The 20,822-nt window shown below is 35.7% G+C and overlaps 2 protein-coding genes across 4 annotated transcripts in view; one reads left to right on the plus strand and one right to left on the minus strand.

The window, feature by feature from the left end:
* LOC113234815 overlaps positions 1-7,484 on the plus strand; it is a 36,938-nt gene extending 29,454 nt beyond the window's left edge. The window contains exons 3-4 of the mRNA XM_026470313.1: positions 214-324; positions 7,229-7,484. Coding sequence (XP_026326098.1) covers positions 214-324; positions 7,229-7,439 — 322 coding nt within the window. The 3' untranslated portion in view covers positions 7,440-7,484. The remainder of the gene's footprint in view (positions 1-213; positions 325-7,228) is intronic.
* Positions 7,485-18,977: 11,493 nt separating this feature from the next.
* LOC113234682 (acetylcholine receptor subunit alpha-like 1) overlaps positions 18,978-20,822 on the minus strand; it is a 516,505-nt gene continuing 514,660 nt past the window's right edge. For 2 of the 3 annotated variants that reach the window (XM_026470115.1, XM_026470116.1), the window contains one exon: positions 19,399-20,771. In XM_026470115.1, coding sequence (XP_026325900.1) covers positions 20,559-20,771 — 213 coding nt within the window. In that variant the 3' untranslated portion in view covers positions 19,399-20,558. Of the gene's footprint in view, positions 20,772-20,822 lie in introns of all 3 variants that reach the window. The other variant, XM_026470117.1, reaches the window with a different exon arrangement.

The raw sequence follows: 20,822 nt of genomic DNA on the forward strand, positions 1-20,822 counted from the left end.
TTAACCTCTGCAATCATAGTATTAAGAGAAAGTGTAAGTTGTCTGTGGTGACAGACCTGGTATCCTATATTACAAGCTTATACTTAGTTTAGGTACCAGTCTTTTGCAAACATAATATAAACACTATTTTTGTCTATCTTTCTTTTGTTCATGTGCAATTGTTATGTTTGTGGAGAGAAATAAATACATTATTATTATTATTAATACTTTCAGCATGGGTTACAATGGCAGGCAATGCATTTTGAGGACACTTTGCGAAACTACACAGCGGATGGTCCCTCATGGCGGCAATATGATTGAAGAAATGTTTAGGACTTTGTTTACGTGAGTAACATTCCTAACCTTCCATTTGTAGCGTTTATCGCCCTCTTAATACATATAAGTTGGCAGGATTTCATTTCCTATTACTGCCGCCAAGCAGTAACGTGAATGTTACTGCGTTCCGAATTTGAAGCGTAAAGATACAAGTGAAATTACAGGCACATGAGACTTGACAACTTTATATATCAAGGTGACGTGCGTAGTGGCAGTGCACTTCAGTTCTTTGCAATTTAAAGCTCTGGCACTGCAACTGTTATGGGTAGGCGTGTCGCTTACCACCAGGCGCACTATTTGTTCATCCCGTTAGTTGGAATCATAAAAAAGTATGATGTTTTATAAATGTTTCATTTTCGCCAATATTGTGAGTTCTACTAGTGTTGTTTATAACAATATGGTCTCTTCCTCCAATTGTATTAATTTTAAACACGCTTGTCTATTCAGAGCATCTACTTTAGGGATTTTATTCTGTATCTTGAAATTCAGCTTAAACTTCAATATGAATTGTTTAATCCTGTACTTCAGAAACGCATTTATTACAATTAAATTTATGAAATCCAACAAGGGGTTTTCCTAAAATGTAATTTAAAAATTTATGATGATCGTCATTTTACCATTTAGCATTTCCACATCTGATGCCTATGTTGATATGACGTTCTTCTAAATAACATGTTCTGCATTGGTAACAAAAGAAGAATCTACTTTTTTAATAGCATTCTCTAATTGAAGATAAATTACGGTTTTATTGTACAAAATCCTTGCAGAATTGAGTCAAGACAAGTTATCAGTCTGCCGACAAAGCAGATAGGAAATTCTCATTATTTTAAAAGCAGTGGGGGAAGTAAAATGGTATCTTTTGTGTCAGTGGCTAATGAGCCAATGGGTCCGAGACTGATTGTTCCTTAGCTTTGTTTTTACATTTTACAGAAGGTAAGAATAAGATTTTTAGCTTCAAATAATATTCCTGACTCTGAACTTAATGGGAATAATCACAACAATAAGACGGACATTTAACATCATCGTTCACTTTCCGGCGAGAGATTCTGGAAACTATCTATCAGGGAACTGTGAAAGTAAAGAGTCTACTTTCAATGCAATGCAGAACAATGAGACTAAGCAGGCTAATTAAAAGAAACTATAGTCCAAAATAGGGTGGTTTGCGTTAAAATTGATTCAAAGCCAAAGTCAAAGTCAAAGATTATTTATTCCGTAGGTAAAATAAATTTACACTTGAAAACGTCACATTTAAGCTACTGCTCGTTCACTACGCTGGACTCCCTGAGAAGAACGAGCAAGAAACTCTAGGAATTGCTCTTTTCAAATAAACTTAAATGCAATGGAATACACTTTGAATCAAATTTGTGTGGATTCTGGATCCATGTCGTCTTTCCATACATCTTTATCTAACACGTAGTCTTTAATTTTGTAATATGATTTTTCGGTCAAAATATTTTTAATGTACTTTTTAAACTTAGGAAATGATAAACTTAATATATGCTCCGGAATCTTATTGTAAAAACGTATACAGTTCCCCATAAAAGAGTTGTTTACCTTGGTTAAACGAAATCGTGGCACCATGAGTTTGGATTTAGCTCTAAGGTTAATATTATGAATAACTTCTTTCTTATTGAAATTATGTATATTTTTACGGGCATATAAAATATTTGAGTAAAGGTACTGTGATGCCACAGTCATGATACCAGTCTCCTTAAACTTTTCTCTGAGAGAAACCCGAGAGCGTAGACGGTACACAGAACGAATCGCTCGTTTTTGCAATACAAATATGGTTTGAATATCTGCCGCTTTACCCCACATGAGAATCCCGTAGGACATTATACTATGGAAGTAACTAAAGTAAACTAGTCTAGCAGTACTAACATCGGTAAGCTCACGTATTCTGCGGACTGTGTATGCAGCGGAGCTTAATCTGCTGGCCAGGGAAGATATATGTGGATTAATAGATTTACCGTCCTGGGGGTGATTCACGTAATCAAACCGTTACGATATCGTAGCGATTTAGTCGTTGAACTGCTTTTTCGTATTCCCGTGTGACAGTGAACGTCAACGAGTCCAATTTTAAAGTCATTCGATCCAAATGTCGTTAAAGCGTGTTCTGGTATATGAATCCAACTTGAATCGACTCTAAATGTCAAGTCATACGTATTCTGTAGAGATGTTGCATCGCTTAGCGCCTTTTACCGCATGTACCATGGTGAGTGCTCTGAAGAGCTGTTCAACCTCATCCCCCCTTCCCCGTTCCTGCTCAGAAGCACGCGTGCTGGCCTTCGTAGTCACCGTTTCACTACCTGCCGAATTCCATCGCGTACTAAAAGGTTCGGTGGCTCCTTTCTCTGCCGCACGGTTGACAAATGGAACTCCCTTCCGGCACATGTCTTCCCTCCCTCTTATGATATGGGGTCCTTCAAACGAGGCGTGAAGAGGCATACTGTAGGCAGGCAGGGTGGAGGTGGCTAGTGCAGTGAGGATTTCATCGCTGCACTAGGTTCCTTCGCGTTTGGATACCACTTTCCACTTAACATCAGGTGGAGTGGAGTCATTTGCCTGTCATGTATATAAGTTATAAAAAAAAATCTGTTAAAATTTTGACAGTTCTTTCAATACACTTTCGACGAATAAATGTCAAATTTCACAATCCAAGATGTCGGTCATTAGTTGTTACGTTTCGATTCTACTCGTGTCAACGTTCGTTCAAGTGATACGTGAATGCTCACTTTGGATAGGACTTCAGTCGAACGACTACGTAATTTCGACGATATTTTGATAGCTTGAAGTGAATCGCACTACTGTAAAGAATTACGTTCTTTTTATTTAAATTTAAATTTTATTATTTTGATGTTCATATTCCACACCTTATCATCACTTTCTTTTCTAGGTAAGATGAAGGTCAAATGAGTATTTATTTTATCATAAAATAGTCCGAAAAGTGAATTGGTTTGAGAAAACAAATACACGCGATTTAGATCTGAAAGAATAATTTTAGTATCAATATTGAACTAAGAACTCACTCAACAGTAATTTTTCAGTAAAATTCGTACCCGTTCTCGGAATTATAAAGGCGCACAATTCGAGTACAAACAAGCACAGGCCTTTCAAATTGGTATCAATTTTTAACCGACTTCAAAAAAGGAGGAGGTTCTCAATTCGACTGTATGTTTTTTTTTTTTTTTTTTGTATGTATGTTACGCGATAACTCCGGTATTTGTGAACCGATTTTCATGATTCTTTTTTGTTGGAAAGGAGGTACTTCCATAGTGGTCCCATTTCATTTTGAAGGAAATCATCCACCTCAAAGGGTGACGCATGAAGATTCATTTTTATGAATAGCGCCTAACTTTAATTTAGGAGCAATTACTTTTAGCAATTATTTAGTTGATTTTGCTATTTCATCAATTCAAGGCGTTTTTCCCTCGATATACTTTGAGTAGTGTCGTAGTGAGAACCTATTTTTATTATCTCCAGTATCAAGTCCTGTATAGTGGCGAACTAGGGGATATTTCAATTAAATTTAGCAAATAGACGTAATTCCACGTACTTTTGAGGTCGGTTTTTTTAGTACTCTGTACTGAGATTATGATGTTTCTATTAGTATTATACTTGTAAACTTTGAAAGTCGCCAAATTGTACCAATCTAACGGTTTCTATGTTCTTAACACATTCTCGAGAGTATCGTGCTTTTGCTGATTGATGTGCTATGGCAGAAATATTTCTTATAAGTTATACAAACTTATAAATGTTTCATCGTCACGTCAAGTGAATGTAACAAATAATGATACTGGTGTTAATTAGCTATGACGTCTTTTTTTTATAACATCGAGTTCACGCCTGTCCGTGACAATTGCAGTGCCACTCATAGCTTCAACCTGCGAAGATCTAAGAGGCACTGCTACTGCCCCCAACGCCCTGAGACATAAGTTGACAAGTCCCATGTGCCTGTAATTTCACCAGCAACCTTAACCCTTCAAAACCGGAACACAGTAATGCTAAGATTACTGCTTGGCGGCAGAAATAGGTAAGGTGGCAGTACGTAGGTCACTCAATAAGTTTTGAGATAAAGAAAAAATATCAAACATATTAATATAATTTATTTTACATTTTTTCAAAATACTCTCCATCATTATCTACACAAAGTTTCATTCGTCTAAACCAACTCTGAAAACACTTTTGCCAGTCTTGATCCGTCAACATTGAAATTGCCATTTCGTAGGCAGCTACTGCCTCTTCGACACTCAAAAAAAATTTTCCTTTGATTTTATCCTTCACTGTTGGGAACAAAAAGAAATTGCAGGGAGCCAAGTCAGGGCTGTACGGCGGGTGATTTAAGGTTTCTATACCAGATTCCTCAATAAACGCCTTTGTTCTGAGGGACGTATGTGAAGAGGCGTTATCGTGATGTAGCATGATTCCCCGAAGCCCGGTCTTTGGTCTCCTCTCCCGCACAGCTTGGAAAACTTTTGGCAATGCTACTGTTGTGTACCATTCTGAATTAACAGACGTACTATTTTCTAACATTGACGTCGACAAATGTCCGCTCCGAGAAAAAAAACTAGCTACCAATTTTTTTGCCGACGTTTCGAGGTCTTTGCAACTTTGTCGGTAATTGTCCCTCTGCGAAGACCCACACCGACGACTGCTTCTTGCTTTCTGGATCATATTGATAGATCCATGTTTCATCACCAGTAACGATTTCTGAAACACGTCTCGATGTCCCGTTTTCGAAACGTATAAGCATTTCTCGGCACCAATCCACTCGAGCCTGTTTTTCAGCACCGGAGAGCAATCGTGGGATCCATCGACAACAAAGCTTCCTCACTCCAACATGTTGATGCAGGATAGTATTGACGCTTCCCGAACTAATGCCTAGGATCTTCTCAATGTTCGTGTACGTGATTCGTGGGTCTTCTCGCACCAACATTTCAGACGTCCACACATTTTCTGCAGTAACTGCTGTTTCCGGGCGTCCGCCTCTTAGGTCATCTTCAAGGTTAGTTTTGCCTCTTTTAAATTCCTTAAACCACCTAAAAACTGTTGCACGAGAAGGAGCAGAGTCCTCTAATGCTGACTGCAAACGTTCCAAACTCAATTGTTCAGTTAAACCACATTTAAAATCATAGAAGATCATAGCACGCAAATGTTCACGGTTAAGATCCATTATTGTAAAGAAAAAGCGCGGGAAGCGTTGTAATAAAATGACTAACAATGTCATTTTTTTTTTAAATTTATCTAAATTGCTTTTGGTGATCTATTTTTAAATAAATTTGCTTTTTAAAAACATATAATACGGGTGCGTTCCATTTTTAAATTTCGAGCATCTCAAAACTTATTGAGTGCCCTACGTACTTCCCTGGACGAACTCTTTCATAACGAGCTCACCTGCTACTTCATTATAAACTTATAAATCGTCTACAGACGGTGCGCGTGTATGCCAGAGGTCATTGGTATGTGTTAACAGTGCTTACTTATCCTGTGAAATTTCGATACTGCGTGTTGCTAGAGATTCAACATTTTGATATGTTATGACGTCAGTATTAAGATTTTGTGTAGGCAAATAACGTTATCTTACGTTCTTTGATGAAACGAAATAAATTATGCTATGTTCTACGTCACTTACAAATATTTAGGGCGGCATAGTATGTAGCTCGTGCGAATGTGTTGATTACTGAAAACTTATGACCTTTGTTATTAAAGAGGTTGTCAGAAAAAAGTTAAATTAAAAGTACCAATGGACGCGTGCGAGATCGTATGTAGATACAGATGAGTGGAGGTTTGTGATAGAGACCAGGTAGGCATAGGCCTACTTCAATGGGAGAAAGGCGTGATGGTATAATTATAAATTTCTGAGATTAAAAAGAGCGAGTCCACCTAACACAGATACTAAAAACATTTAATAGACTGGCTTTTAACTGTAAATTTTATTGATTGTAATTTAAGCAATATTTTTTAAATATTTTTTATTTATTAATAATATGTATAATAATAATAATAATGTACAAGACAACCAAATCAATTGCCTGGTCTCAAACTTGGGAATTCCCTGTATGTTGAGTACCAGAGCAACGGAATTCACTCTGGGGCACTTCCCACAACAGTTAGACCAGAACCAATTTAGAAAAGTCTTTTCCCAAATTGGTCCAACCGAGTAATACGAGTAATTGGAATTGAGTCCGTGTCCTGCACATCCAGAGCCTATATTGTTAATCGTTAGGACACCGAGGTCGTCAATATAATAATAGTTTTTCTGCATGTTAAGAGTCTCAATTATAAAAAACATAATCAAAAAATAAAAATAATAAATTTGTTTAAAACCCATGAAATTATATTTTCACCTCACTAGCTCGGAATAGGCTTTCTTTCTCATTAGAAATCTGCGCACAAAAGCGTTGTTCCACGCTGGCATGGAGAAGGTTTTTGGAATTCGAACTTGAAGATAGGCTGTGGTGCACCGAACTTTTTCTTTTCATGAGAAAAAGAATCATAATGACACTTTCAACTACGCGATTTGTCGTTATTTATATTGTTGATTGTTGATAAAATTAATATTTTATTTATTAAAACTAATTTGTTACAGTTCAACTGATTTTCTTTCATCTACCATTTTCCTCGTTATAGTGAGGTGAAAAGTTGTGTGTTTCGCTCGGCAGTAAAGTTGTTTTGCATCTCGTGTCTTGAAACCCTCGCTACGCTCAGGAGTCTATTTTCGAACCAATGTATTCGCTTCGCTCATAGTTCAATCTTAGGCTCCTTCACTTACCCAGGTGTATTACAAGCGCTTGCGTCAAACAACAACTTTGCAGCCTTGCACGACAAATAACAATTTTGGACCTTATTTATTCTCGACTACCGTGTAACTTAAAAAATATATACTTCAGTACAGTACTTACATTGGTTTCAGGTTTCCAATGTCCAAAGTTCTTCCCTACGAGCCCGCCGAGCACGAAATATACGATTCAGCACACCGCCTTGGCAAACTTCTGGACAGCTGTGATCAGTATAAGTGCCCAGTGTCACTTGTGGACTTGGCTCAAGGATATTATAACGCCCCTGCACCAAATGTCGATACATCTTTGAAACCTTGGGCGCTTTTCAGTAGTAATTTTGGATAAAAAAAAGTTCTAGCGAATAAAGTTCTTTTAGGCTCGTTTTTTCTAACCCTTCATGCGTCCTATAGATATATAGTTCCCCTTGTGACAACGCGACCTCTTTCATCCCACCTTTTTATCTCTCCTTTTTCTGGTTCCCGGCCACTTATTTTTGAAATTTTGAATCGTTCTCTATTTCTTTTGCCTCGTAATTCTTACTGTGCTTCGTTCCGTCGCCACTCCCATCAAAATTCTCGGAGAGAAAAGACCGTATCCTCGTACCATGTAAACCTAATTGCTTATAAGCAGCAATGATACGAATACAGGTCCTTTGGGGCAAGTTCACTAATCATGTAATAATAAACTATAAGTTATAATCTGTAGGGAGTGTTTTTATATTATAGTAGGTACCTGTTTTTATACCTACCTGTTTTTGTTATAGCCTATACTTTAAATGTGATTCCTATCTTCCTTCCTTCACGTTTTCCTTGTTATACTTCTATAATAAAATCATGTGGATCGAACGTACTTTCTATCACTATTACCTCAACCCCTTGCCCACATCCATGTCTGTATCTGTACCTAACCAGGGCCACTGCTCTACCAACTGAGCTACAGATCGAGACAAGAGACCTTACGAATTTCTCTATAGTCTGTCTTTTTTGAAGATGGAGTAAAATTACGATTGCCCGGTTGCCAGCTTTCGTAAAATTTTAAATAGTCATGTAATAGTTGTCGACAGTTTTATCGATAGATTGTGAACGTAGGTAATATTTTGCCAAAAATTCCTGAATTGTATATGTTATGACGTTCTAATGATTACCAATTGCGTATCAAAATCAATTTTTAGTCATACACATTTTGATAATGAATGACAGACGTATTTGAGTATAGAATTATATTAAATTAAAATAAAAAAAAATTAAATATGTATCCTATTAGTATTTTTAATATACATACTTTTAAATTTAGCTTATGATTGAATTTTCAAAAATCAACAAATCAAATGTGCCCAACAGTTGAACGTATAATGGGCCGATGATGAATCAAATGAAACAATTTCGCCTATTTATTTCACAAGCGCAACCAACGTTCAATCGATAGTCGATATGACATTTATCGACTGCAATCACTAGCTTGCAAGCGGACAGCACCTTTGCGCAATCAACTGTCATTTTGCTCTGTCTTCAAAAAAGACAGAGTATAAGTGTTACAGATCTTTTGTAGTGGATTTTTTCGACCATAAGCGACACCTGTGAGAGATCTATGAAACTTCTTACTTAGCTGGTACCTTCTCAGCTACCAGAGTCTGACGTGAGATGTCGCATTTTAATTGTAATAGGTTTTGATTTTCATTGAATATCACGATGGTACTCCAGTGGTTTGTTATATTTTAATACAAAAAATAATTCCTTCGACTCGACAGGTCTGGAACCTGTATCTGTGGTGCATATTATATAATGTTTGTATTTGAAAGTGAGTAATTTTAACTAATAACAAATTCCGTTAATCCACTTCACTCCTTTGACAGGTTTTCCCAACCCTCGTGCGTGCGAGTCTATTTAGTTCCATTAAGAAGTCCTATCAATGGAACCAAGTGGATCATTTAGTTTCTTTTGAAGGAACGGGATATTCAAAGGAAACACTTATTTATTATTAACGCATAACATTTAATATTTATAGTTCATATTTATAATACATTTCAATGTTAGCAGTAAGAAGTCATGAGTGTATTCATAATAGTATGTGGTAGTGCTTGATTTATTAATTTTATCATTACAAAATGGAACTTATGTCTATGCCTTAGCGTTTAAATCTATTATGTATATTCGCGCTTACATTAATTCTGCGTAATAACCTAAACATTATTATTTATATAATTGCTTATTTTTATACACTTTCATAAATTATTGAGCTATTATGACTTAAAACGTCCTATGTATTTATTATTATTTATATATTTTTTATTATAATTTCATAGTGCATAAACCTTAAAAATACTTCAGTGGCATCTTGATAACGAACAAACACTAATACTATGTGACTAGTGAGATCCGTAATAGACTATTATACTATTATTGTGTGTCATTAGAATACCTTAATATTAAAATAAATGTAGGAATTCACTCTCATGTTATTCTCTATTAATCTATAATTTGTATTATTAGTATGGTGTTCGTTTTGCAAATGTCGTTTTCACTGGTCCATTTGATCGAGTGGAAATTTCAACCGCTGTTATATTTCACTTTTTATTCACTCAAAAAGAAAACCTACAAGATCGAAAAATATTGAAAGAGAAATTACACCAATAAAAACATTAAAAAGAATGTTGTATGAATGAATGAGAAGTTACGTGACAAGTACGAGGAAAGATTAAAAAATTAAACATAGTGGCTACGTAGCGTTACAAGGTCTTTGTTAATCAAATATTATCATATTCATGTGGCGTGATAGCATTGAAGGACAGGAGTTGCGAGCTCAGGCAACATATTACACCTCTCGCGAGACCAATGCAGTATACAAAATTGGTGGCAAACTTTCACTAGGCGGAGAGGTACTATAAGAAGAACTTAATAAAATTACAAAGTATCGCCCTAATGAACACACTACGTAAAATGCGTTTAAACGAGTGAATTTAAATTTCCACTCGTCAAATACCGTTACTCGTGACGAGAAAGGTGAAAAATAATTCAATAACAAACGAAAGAATTCATTAGCACTAGAAGACATTAATTATTATCATTAACAAGACATTTTGAAACATACATTGATCTTAACCTAGACAATTATGACATTGACAGTGATGTTTTAGGAATTAGGAGAGTTATTGTAAATTCCTTAATAACACTATGCAAGCAAATTAATTATGTAAGTAGGATAGGAAGGTGTCACCCAGGGCGCATTCCTATGCCCTATTTTTTATTCTTAAAAGTTTCGTTTAATACAATGTAACAGAAAAAGATACAAAGTTTAAACGAATACATTTGTCAACATTGAACAAGCTATCTTATATATATGACTTCTAAGCAGCAAGTTTGAGTATTATACATTCTTGACAATTGACAGTTTTCATTTATTTAGTACTTCATTACTACTGGACATCAATCTTATCAGTTTCGTATTTATCAACCACATGGCTCATCCATATTTCTAAAATCTTCATTATGGTATATTAAAGATGCACAATTATAAAATAAAATATAATATTTCCAATTTGTTTTTTATCTCCTACTTCCTAAAACCATTGAGGTGATTTTAAAAATAATTATTACTTGATTCATCAAAGATAATTAATTAATTATAGACATACATAAATCAATTATATTAAAATTGCTTTTCAATTAAATCTTAAGTACAAAATCTTAGAAGTTAAGAATTTACAAACGTTGCCAGTTGTTTCGACCTGAATTTACAAAACGATGTACTTTGGCTACATTGTTAAGTACTCGTTTAATTCAGTAGATACTGGTTGGCACATTTTTTAGAACAATATCAATAAACTCAAAGGTTAGAAACAACTGAATACTTAAATAAAAACAAGCTTACAATATTTACGATTCTCAATTTTATAATAACATTTGTTGTGTCTCAATTACAATAATTCTCTTTCAAAATTATTTCGTTATTTCAATCGTTTACAAGCTCAAAATTTTTTATTTTCCTATTAGACTCATAAGAGATATAAAATATTGTAAGCCTTTTTGTTAAGGTACGAAGCACACCTACCACTCGCTATAGCCATAGTATAATATGACAAGTAATGTTACTTCAACGCAGCAGCGCAGCTTGTATGTGTGCGCGCGTGTACAGACGCACACTTTTGCGTAATCTCGCAGTGTACTCGAGTAGCACAACACGGGTTATGGCACACGCCATTCATTACAGAATTGAAATCACTGTGTTTTTAGTTGTTCTAACAAGAGTGCCTTAAATCAGAATTGTTCAAGGTGTGCACGAAAGATACCTCCCTGCACGACGTAGCACCCTGAAGAACAATCGTCGAGTATCTTATGCCGATTGCCAAACCTTTTCCCCACAATGGGTATGGGTAGCATTGTAGTCAATGCCATATAAGGCTGCTGATTGACTGCATGTTTGCAGTTCATGCAGTCGGAACTAACTTCACGCATTAATCCCATGCAGTCGAAACCAACTTCATGCAGCCGAGATTGGCTGCATGCAGTTAGTGCGTGTAGTCGTTATCAATTTACATGCAGTGAAAGTCTCGGCTGCATGAACTTGATTACTCCACGCATTAGCTGCATCAATCTGTTAGCAACCTAAGAAGACGAAGAGGAACTGTTCATTATTTTATTTCTAATTCATAATCATACATTCATAATCCAGACACCGATACGCGATGTGAATATAAAATTAATTAATACGTAAGTACTGTATTTAACAAACATTATCTCAACATAGCACAAGAATACTGTAAAGAACACCGTAATTTTTTATTGTCTACAACCAGTAGGTACAAATAAAATATAGACCTGACAACCCTACTCTCTGAGCGACGTGTAGGCATTGATGCGTTATATAGGCGGGAGTTGCACTACTTGTTTTACTTTACTATTCTATGGCGTGTCCAAGCTACATCGGGGTTTCAGACGCTGCAAACTAAGTGAAATTTGCAATTGATAGAGCATTAATGCTCTCCTAAACTCCCCGTCAATTGCAGAAAACGAGCGGTGAGGTGCGCCTTTCACCTAAAAATAAGTATTAGTTTCTAAAGATAGAAAAAAGTTATTATAAAAGAGAATGGATTTTTATTTCTGTATATACATCTAATCGTGTTGGAAGCTCAACGCAAATTTTGTGTGATTTCATGTACCTAGTACACAATTTATATTCTATGTATTACGCGTATTACATGAACTAGTACAATATAAATATTATAAATAGAAAACAAAATGTTTTTAACATATACGTCATAGTGATGTATCTATATGGAATATATTACATATTACGTTTTATGAAGTGGTTTTATTTTAAAACAAATGTAACCAAAAAAAGAACTTACGTCACTTTGGAAGACGTTCGATTAATCATGCGAATATGACTACCTTACATAATATTTATATTGTAAAGAGTATTTCATCATTATATATAAAGTTTAATTGCGAGAAATATTATAAAAAAAAAGTAAAGAAAAAACGAGAAGTAAAGTGCAAAAAGCAACATTCCAAAAGTGTTTACTCTAGTTTTCCATGAACCTAATTATAAAGCGTTACGGATTATTCGTTAACCAATCTGTTATTTTGACTTCCTTTCAATTTAAAACGAAAAAAAACATCGTAAACAAAAAATGTGAAAAAAAATTGCAATTACAAAGAAAAAACGAACATTGTGTAATGTATTAAACTTCGAATGACTTAAGTTTGTATATATGTACAGGAAACAAAACGACAACATTCTACTCGACTCGACTACCAATCTAATTTAGCACTAAAGGCAACGTGAAAGGAACGTAGAAAAATAACTTGCCATTAATAAATATTATTTAAATTTCTATGTTGATCTTCTATATTTACACGCCAACATATCGGTTACGTTGATTTCTTAAAATTACTGACAGCCATATGATAGCTGACTATGAGTTTGCAACCCCATAACCCATTGTAGATAAATCCGCTGATAAATATATATAAGACAATATATAACATACAAGAATGAATAATATATCTTTGACGAAGTATTCTTATAAAGCTAAAGTCTTGGACTTGTTGATGGCAGTTTTATCAAATCGCTTTGGCACAAATTCCCATATTAAACATACACGATCATCAATACAAATATAACGTAATGTTAAATAATATGTGTCACAACAAATTTATCTGACAGTGCGTTTACGAGTTGACTCATTCGTCGTCTAACCCTAAAACATTGAGAAGCTAATTATATACCACTTAAACACGTACCCATGTTAACTTACTTACAAACAGATGAGTCTAGCTTGTTGATTTATTGTTAAATTTATTTTTTTACCTATCTACCTCCAGACATATACGACAAAACTACTTTTAAACCCGTTTATCACCCGAAACGTTACATACAGACTGACACGTCTGATTGACTAACAATTTTCATTTTAGGACAACAATTTTAAGTAGGTTCCTTATATAATACGGGGGACGTTAGGGCTTCATTCAATTTGATTGGTTAAAAAAACTAACGCGCAAAAGGCGCAGCGTAAACCAACCAATCGTTACTTCCGGGTCTTTTCCTCGCGCACCCCGCACTCACACAGGAGCTGTCGTCTTAATATAGTCAAACTACAGAAGTTTATCAAATAGACCAAAACAACAGGAAGTATTATTACTTTAAAAAACTAATAAAAGCTACATAAACTCAAAACGTGGTTTGCCTTTTAGACAATAACAAGTATACAACCAATTTTTCAAATCACAGAAAGAAAAATTCTATGTTTATCGTATTAGACTGAGTGTTGTGGTTATTCACTGCGCTATTATCATTATTCACATATCTCAAACGTGACGGTAGGTACACACGATGTGATTTCAAGTGTGGTGTGTCGAAGAAAAGATGAGTTACAACGGTAACCACACACGATGTCGAAAAGCACAGTCACAAGGCAGGATGGCAGGCAGACAGAAATGAGCAAGTGGACGGGTTTTAACCCGGGTTAAAACCTATTAACTCCCGAAATCGATGGCAGACTATGTGCAACAAAATATTGTATATAGAATTTTGTTCAAATTTACATATATACATTTAGAGAATATTTATTACTTTCTGAGCTAGACGATTCCATTTGTCTTTATATTGAATAGATAGATCTTCATAAATTGTATCGTAATGTGCATCCAGAGTAGTGAGAATCCATAGAATTGCAGGGTAAGTTTGGCGTGAAGTACGATTGTTTACATCGAAATTTGTAATAATTAAAGAATTATACTAAATTCCATTATTCGTTTCCGTACCCATTGTTGCCCACGATTTTGGGTAAGAACCCGGTTAAAACTCGAACAGGTTGATTGGGTTTTAACCCACTGCCCATCTTTGTAAGCAGATGATCTTTACTTAGTGATACCTCATTTGGTTTATAATTTACGTAGTTAATTGAGCAAGAGTCGGCAAAAAGATAATTTATACGTGTTTATTAAACCACAGGGTTATAAGTCGTTGTATTGGCTCAGCTCATCCAGTTAAGGTAACCCTAACAACATAGCCTAATATATATTTTGCTAATTTAGGTTCTGGTGTGTCGAGACCCATTTTTGAAGCCATAATCCACTTGGCAGCCAATTTCTCATGACATTTGTAAAATTTCCTATAATAGAATTTAGCTTTCGTACAATATACGTAAGATTAACGGTCGTGTACATTTTGTCTCGTATGGAAACTACATGATTTGAAATAGGCAAGAGAAAGAATGGATTAAAACGCCATAATACTAGGTGACTATGGTAGGAGACGAATCAGGAAAGGACGATAGCAGGACGAATTAGGAATGTTGATTAAGAGTGGATACTACCTCAGCTCGAATTCGATAGTTTTCAGCAGGGACACTGGCTTAATTTCAGAATAATTTTTTTTTACAAATAAAATTAAATCGATTTGAAAAACGTATATCGTACAGTTCGATATTAAAAAAATCATTGGTGTATGTAAAGTATATAATGAATCTTCAAAAAAGGAGGAGGTTCTCCACTCGACTGTACCTTCTTTTTTTTGTTACGCGATAACTCCGGTATTTGTAAAGCGATTTTCATGATTCTTTTTTGTTGGAAAGGGGGTACTTCCATAGTGGTCCCATTTCTTTTTGGAAGAAAATCATTCACCTTTAAGAGTGGCTGTTCACGCGTGAAGATTCATTTTTATAAATAGCGCCTAACTTTAATTTAGGAGCAATTATTTTAATGGTTGATTTTGCTATATCTCCAATTCAAGGCGTTTTTCTCTCAATATACTTTGAGTAGTGAGAACCGATTATTATTATCTCCAGTATCAAGTCCTGTATAGTGGCGAACTAGGAGATATTTCAATAAAACTTAGCAAATAGATCTAATTCCACGTACCTTTGAGGTCGGTTTTTTTAGTAATCTGTACTGAGATTATTTGAAGAATCATGTTTTCACACCATATCAATTTTACTGTATATTTTTTTCCAAAGTTATTGATTCCACGCTTTCACTGTTATTCGGAACCAAAGCCATTTGAGGCTGTATAGACTCTTAGTAAATATCATTTTCATCATCACCATCTACAGCCCGACATCATCCACTGGTTATAAGCTTCTCGTATTTATGACATCCACTAATCTTATGCTAGTTCCAACTATCTATGACTCGGAACTTTGATGATGTCATCCACCCACCTCGCTACAGTGGCCCTACTCTCGAAATCCGTAGTTACCTACAACCGTTTTCTCATTATGGATGACCTCGGGACTATCCTCAAAGTCCGCCAAAGTAAAGACACGTTCGAAAATGTCAAACTAGCCGTTTGAAACTATCGAATTGGGTTGTCATACGTTCTTCGTTCTAGACACGATCGAAACTCAACTCTGTAAGTCATTCATAGTGGGAAAACTGCCGTAACCAAAGATTTAGTGTCTTGAGAGTTCTTATTAATTGTCGATGCTTCTTTTATGTTACGTCTATATTGACTCTGCATAGTACGTTGCTACTTTGACTGCGCAGTCCGTGGCCGCGTAGAGATCTTCTCTCGTACAGACACAAGGACACAAGGGGCACAACAGTAAGTGCTGCATGGACTGTGTTGGGGCACCGCAGTCACATTGGGTTTGACTAGTATCTAGCTTCGAGAGTAAGGCCCAAGAACATCCTACGTTTCTATAACCATTTCTTGGTCACCATTCGTTTATCTACGTCCGCTTTACTCCATGTCTTCGCCTCGTCTAGTAATATGTCCTGTTCAGCTCGTAATAAATATGTAAAGTATTTTGAAAATTATCTCTCCCAACTCAATACGGAAACCAAACATAAAAAGTGTATAAAATGTCACATACTTTAACACAAACACACTCGCATGCACTACACATATTCAAAACACACTGAGGGTTGTATTCTAGAACTCTATTCAATGCTCAAGTCAGGATTGCACTGGGAACACAAGCACTGGGAATACGACCCTAATGGCAGGGACTTGAGTATGATTTCGAGTGCTTTAAACCATACTCAAATCCTGACTTGAGCATTGAGTAGAGTTCTAGAATACGACCCTGAATCTTTAGCTTTCTTTTTTTTTAAGGTCTTGTGCTAGCCTAGCTAGGTACAAACTATAGCATTAAGTATGAATGGTTACTGGAATAGTGCTTTCTAACCGCGTGAAACCACAGTCGATTCACACACGTTCGTTCAACAATTTAGTACAGTCGGTATTGTTTGTTTTTGTTTCCGTACGCCCCATGTTAAGCCATTCTAACTCTTGTATTCCATAACATTATTATTAACCTATGGTGTTATAGGAGTATCTATTTCTTGCAGTCATATAAAAATAACAACAGAGTCTTATCTAGATAATATTTACAATAAAACGTTGAATGGTTGTAGGAATACACGGTGGGAAGCCGGCAGACTTAGCTTATTATATAAATAATTTATTTTTATTTATTTCGTTATTGATAATTATTATTTATTTAATTGCTAAATTGGTGTGTTCGGTGCGTGCAATAGCACATTACTAATTTTTATTTATCGACGCGAGTGAGTACGTTAGAAAATAAACTTTAACGTCAACGACAGACAGTATTATGTCCTGCTAGTCATTTTATTAGCAATTCTTTGCAGCGCGGAATCTTAGTATACTGTCTTATATCAATGGTCGGTATAGGTGCGTAATTAGTAAATTTACTTCCTTGTTACCTTTAAAATTGATTAGGACAGGACATAGTACGTCATATCAAAACAATTCCATATAAAATTCCATCGCAGATAGAATCAGACATAATTAGTGCCTTTCATATGTTAATATTACCAAAACGCGGGTCGAAACGACCACCTACTGAAAATACGGAGTTAAATTACTTCGATCAACCTTTAGCGAGCTTCCACGGCATTGTCTTACTACAAGATGACAGCCAAAAAAGATTTTAAGGTTGAAATTCGGACTATCAAAGGTAAAACAACAGATTGAAGCCGACTGGTGCGGATGCATCTATGGGGCAATTGCGTCCTTGGAGAAGTGAACTTAAATGAATGTTATAATATTGGCAACTGTCGCCCTCTAGTTGACAATTGGTTAATAAAGAGCATGGTGGAAATGCTTTATTCCAAATTTATAAATATAGCTAATTTAACCCGTACATGCTTCCACTACGCTAAATCGTAAAATGGTGTAAATCAATATAGCTCGTTTCAAATTAGGACACAGATAACACACCCAAACAAGAATAAATTTAGAAAAGTTTATTTCCCAAGTTGGTCCTATCGGGAATCGATACGGGGTCTCCTCATCTAGTGCTCATAGTGCTAACCGTCGGGTCATTGACGCTCTCACGTCATGTTTTTGCTCTCTAAGACCTGTCACAATTATTAAAGATTTACAAGACACTTCTTAGTACGAATAGAGTGAGGCTAAATGTGACTTTTGAAAGGGCGTTACAAACTACAAATTTCTCGTAAAGCAAATAACGAGATAGTAAACAAATACAATTATACAATTGTTTGATAACTGATAAAAGTGGATAATGCAAACAAGGCATTATATGGTTATATGAGAAAAAGAGATGTTAGTAATAATGACACACATTTATAGAGCGAACGCGGAGGGGAACATGGGAAAAGGTCGACCACGGCGTCAATATATCAACCAGATTGAGGATGTCCTTGATAAAGGCTGGGTCAGTGTGTATAAAGAGACTGATTCGAATGAAGGAAACGAAGGAGGTATCTCAGTCAATCTCTGTCTAGCCCAGCGGGAGACAAGCGTCGGTATGATATTGGAAACATAATCATGAGTCATGACGGACGATACATTTTCGAAAAAGTTTGTCCAGTAAATACTGTATGACCTACTGCATTAAGTGAGGAAATTACGGGCACATAGGAGTTATCAACTTATATTTCAGAGTCTCGGACGCAGTGGCAGTAGCTCTTGAATCATTCCGGTTTGCGTGTTGCTTATACCACCAGGTACACGACTTGTTCGTCTCGTTACTTGGTGTCAGAAAAAAAGGTATTTGGATAGACAGAATGCCGAATATTCAACTTAAAACATCTTTCGTATGTCAAATTGCATTAGGACCATAATCCACGCAAGTTAACGTTTATGTCTACGTACATTACGTATTTTCTAAACTATACTAGCCCGGTGTACGCTTCAGACACAAACAGCTATACACACTCAATAACACTTACATATATGTATAATATATGAAGACAACTCACACAAAACAGTTGAATAATTTACTATAACCATCCCTGTTTTCCTAACTGCTCGCTGTGGTTCATTTATAGAGTTATCTAATTATCTAATAAACATTATCATGAGTTACTTTGACATATCAAATACGCGGCTCAAAATATTATTTTATTTAAGATAGTTTGCTACAATACCCTATAAAATGGGTAAAAGTGAGGTAAAAACGCTTAATGCGACAGTGTATCAAATAATTAAAATTGTCTACCAAATTAACTGCGACATGAATGAGTAACACTTAATAGTAGATCAAATTAAATGTCTACCTTTGAAACTAGTCTAGGTACAAATAAACGACAGGTTACCTAAGTTACTGACTAGGGTCACAAACCTCAACAATGATTTATTATCTAAAAGTTGTAAGTGGTAAAGTGCCGATAAGTGAGTAAAAGACTTCCAATCGGTGAAAATTTGTGAGAATTAAAAACAAGGAGAAGAAACTTGTGTACTAATGTTACCCTGTACGCTAGGATTATTAGTGAATTTACTGTAATTACATTAAAGTACGGAAGAAACGCCCGCGCGATGAGAGGCGCAAAACTTAAGCATAATTCATTAGAGAAAAAACATTCAGTCATTACGTTTTTAGGGTTAGCATTCGTTATTATTATTACCTCCGAACTAAAATTACCAAGCAAATCATCTACCTTCAAAGTATGAAGTAAACGAGCGTAGAAAAAGATAATTTCGGCACCCGTCGGCCTGCGTTCGGCGCTGGCGGTATCGGCTCAAAGTTTGGCACACCATTTTAAAAAATGTAATAAAAACAAGTTATCGAACTATCTAAGAATATCGACTTTATAAAAATGTACAATTGGCAGTCAATTGCGTTTCTCAAATATATCTAGTCAAATAATATCACCTTGCAATGTGACTCTATCAACTATACGGCATTATGATAAGTGTCTTTTTATATCTCTTGAACTAGGCTTTAGACCTAACAATATCTACAATCCCTTATATTTTCATTACAACTACAGGGAAATTATTACCATTCGTCAATTATTACTCGATATTGTCCTTATGATTTTTACGCGAGTACGTAGTTTATCAAATACTAAAAGTTTAATTCAAAATTACATCACCATTATTAATACAAGTCAATTCTACAATGTCCGGCTCCTCAAGGACGTTTGCTTCAACTATTATAAATTATGTTTGATGCTAATCGACGTCGATTGAATATTTTTATTAGATTACCTACATTACGAAATTGAGCTCGATTTTATTCGAAGTAAACATTATAGTAAGTAACTGCTTATATATGCCCGTTATCATCGTGACAACTAAATACTATCGCGAGAAATTAAATACAAACCCCTAAAGATAATTCTGTACAATGTTTGTGCGTCGTATCAAATAATTCCTGAAAAAGAAATCGTTCCGATGAAAACATACAAAAGAATACTTGCTTAAGATATAAACGTTTCGGCGTCTAATATAAAAATAGTTGTGGCGGCGTCAACAGAAAACGGCCATGTCTTGAGGTTGCTCCGCTGTTGCGACTATCGACGGACACAGTCTCGCGATCGAGTTTATATAAAAAGACGGTTTGGATGCGCTTGCGGCGTCACAACGTCCTGTAGCGCACCGGGCGCTTGGCACCACACTGAGCACTAATAGTTCTCGCCTGACAATTCCCTTCTGGGATCCCTAATACGATCATCCGTGCCACCACATGACGATCAACTCCCAGAACGTCTTCGGCGGCGAGTGGCCGAAGACGTAAGACGAATTTCAGAGACCCGGATCTCCTTCGGAGCCCATCTTGAGCAGCTCCAATTTTTTCTTGGCGATTTTCGAGTAGAGAATATCGATTGGTTTGCTATTGTCGTAGAAGGTCGGCGCTCGAAATATAATGAGCGCTGTACCTACGACACAAGCTATTGTGAATAGAAATAGGAAGATTCTATCAAGTACCATCGCTACGTACTTCCAATCATCCTCCACCTGCAACAAATTATATTGTTTGCATTACATAATCACGAAATAGCAATGAAG

This window comes from Hyposmocoma kahamanoa, unplaced genomic scaffold (genome assembly GCF_003589595.1).
Source record: "Hyposmocoma kahamanoa isolate Upper Pololo Valley unplaced genomic scaffold, ASM358959v1 86, whole genome shotgun sequence".
In the NCBI taxonomy this organism is placed as follows: Eukaryota; Metazoa; Arthropoda; class Insecta; order Lepidoptera; family Cosmopterigidae; genus Hyposmocoma; species Hyposmocoma kahamanoa.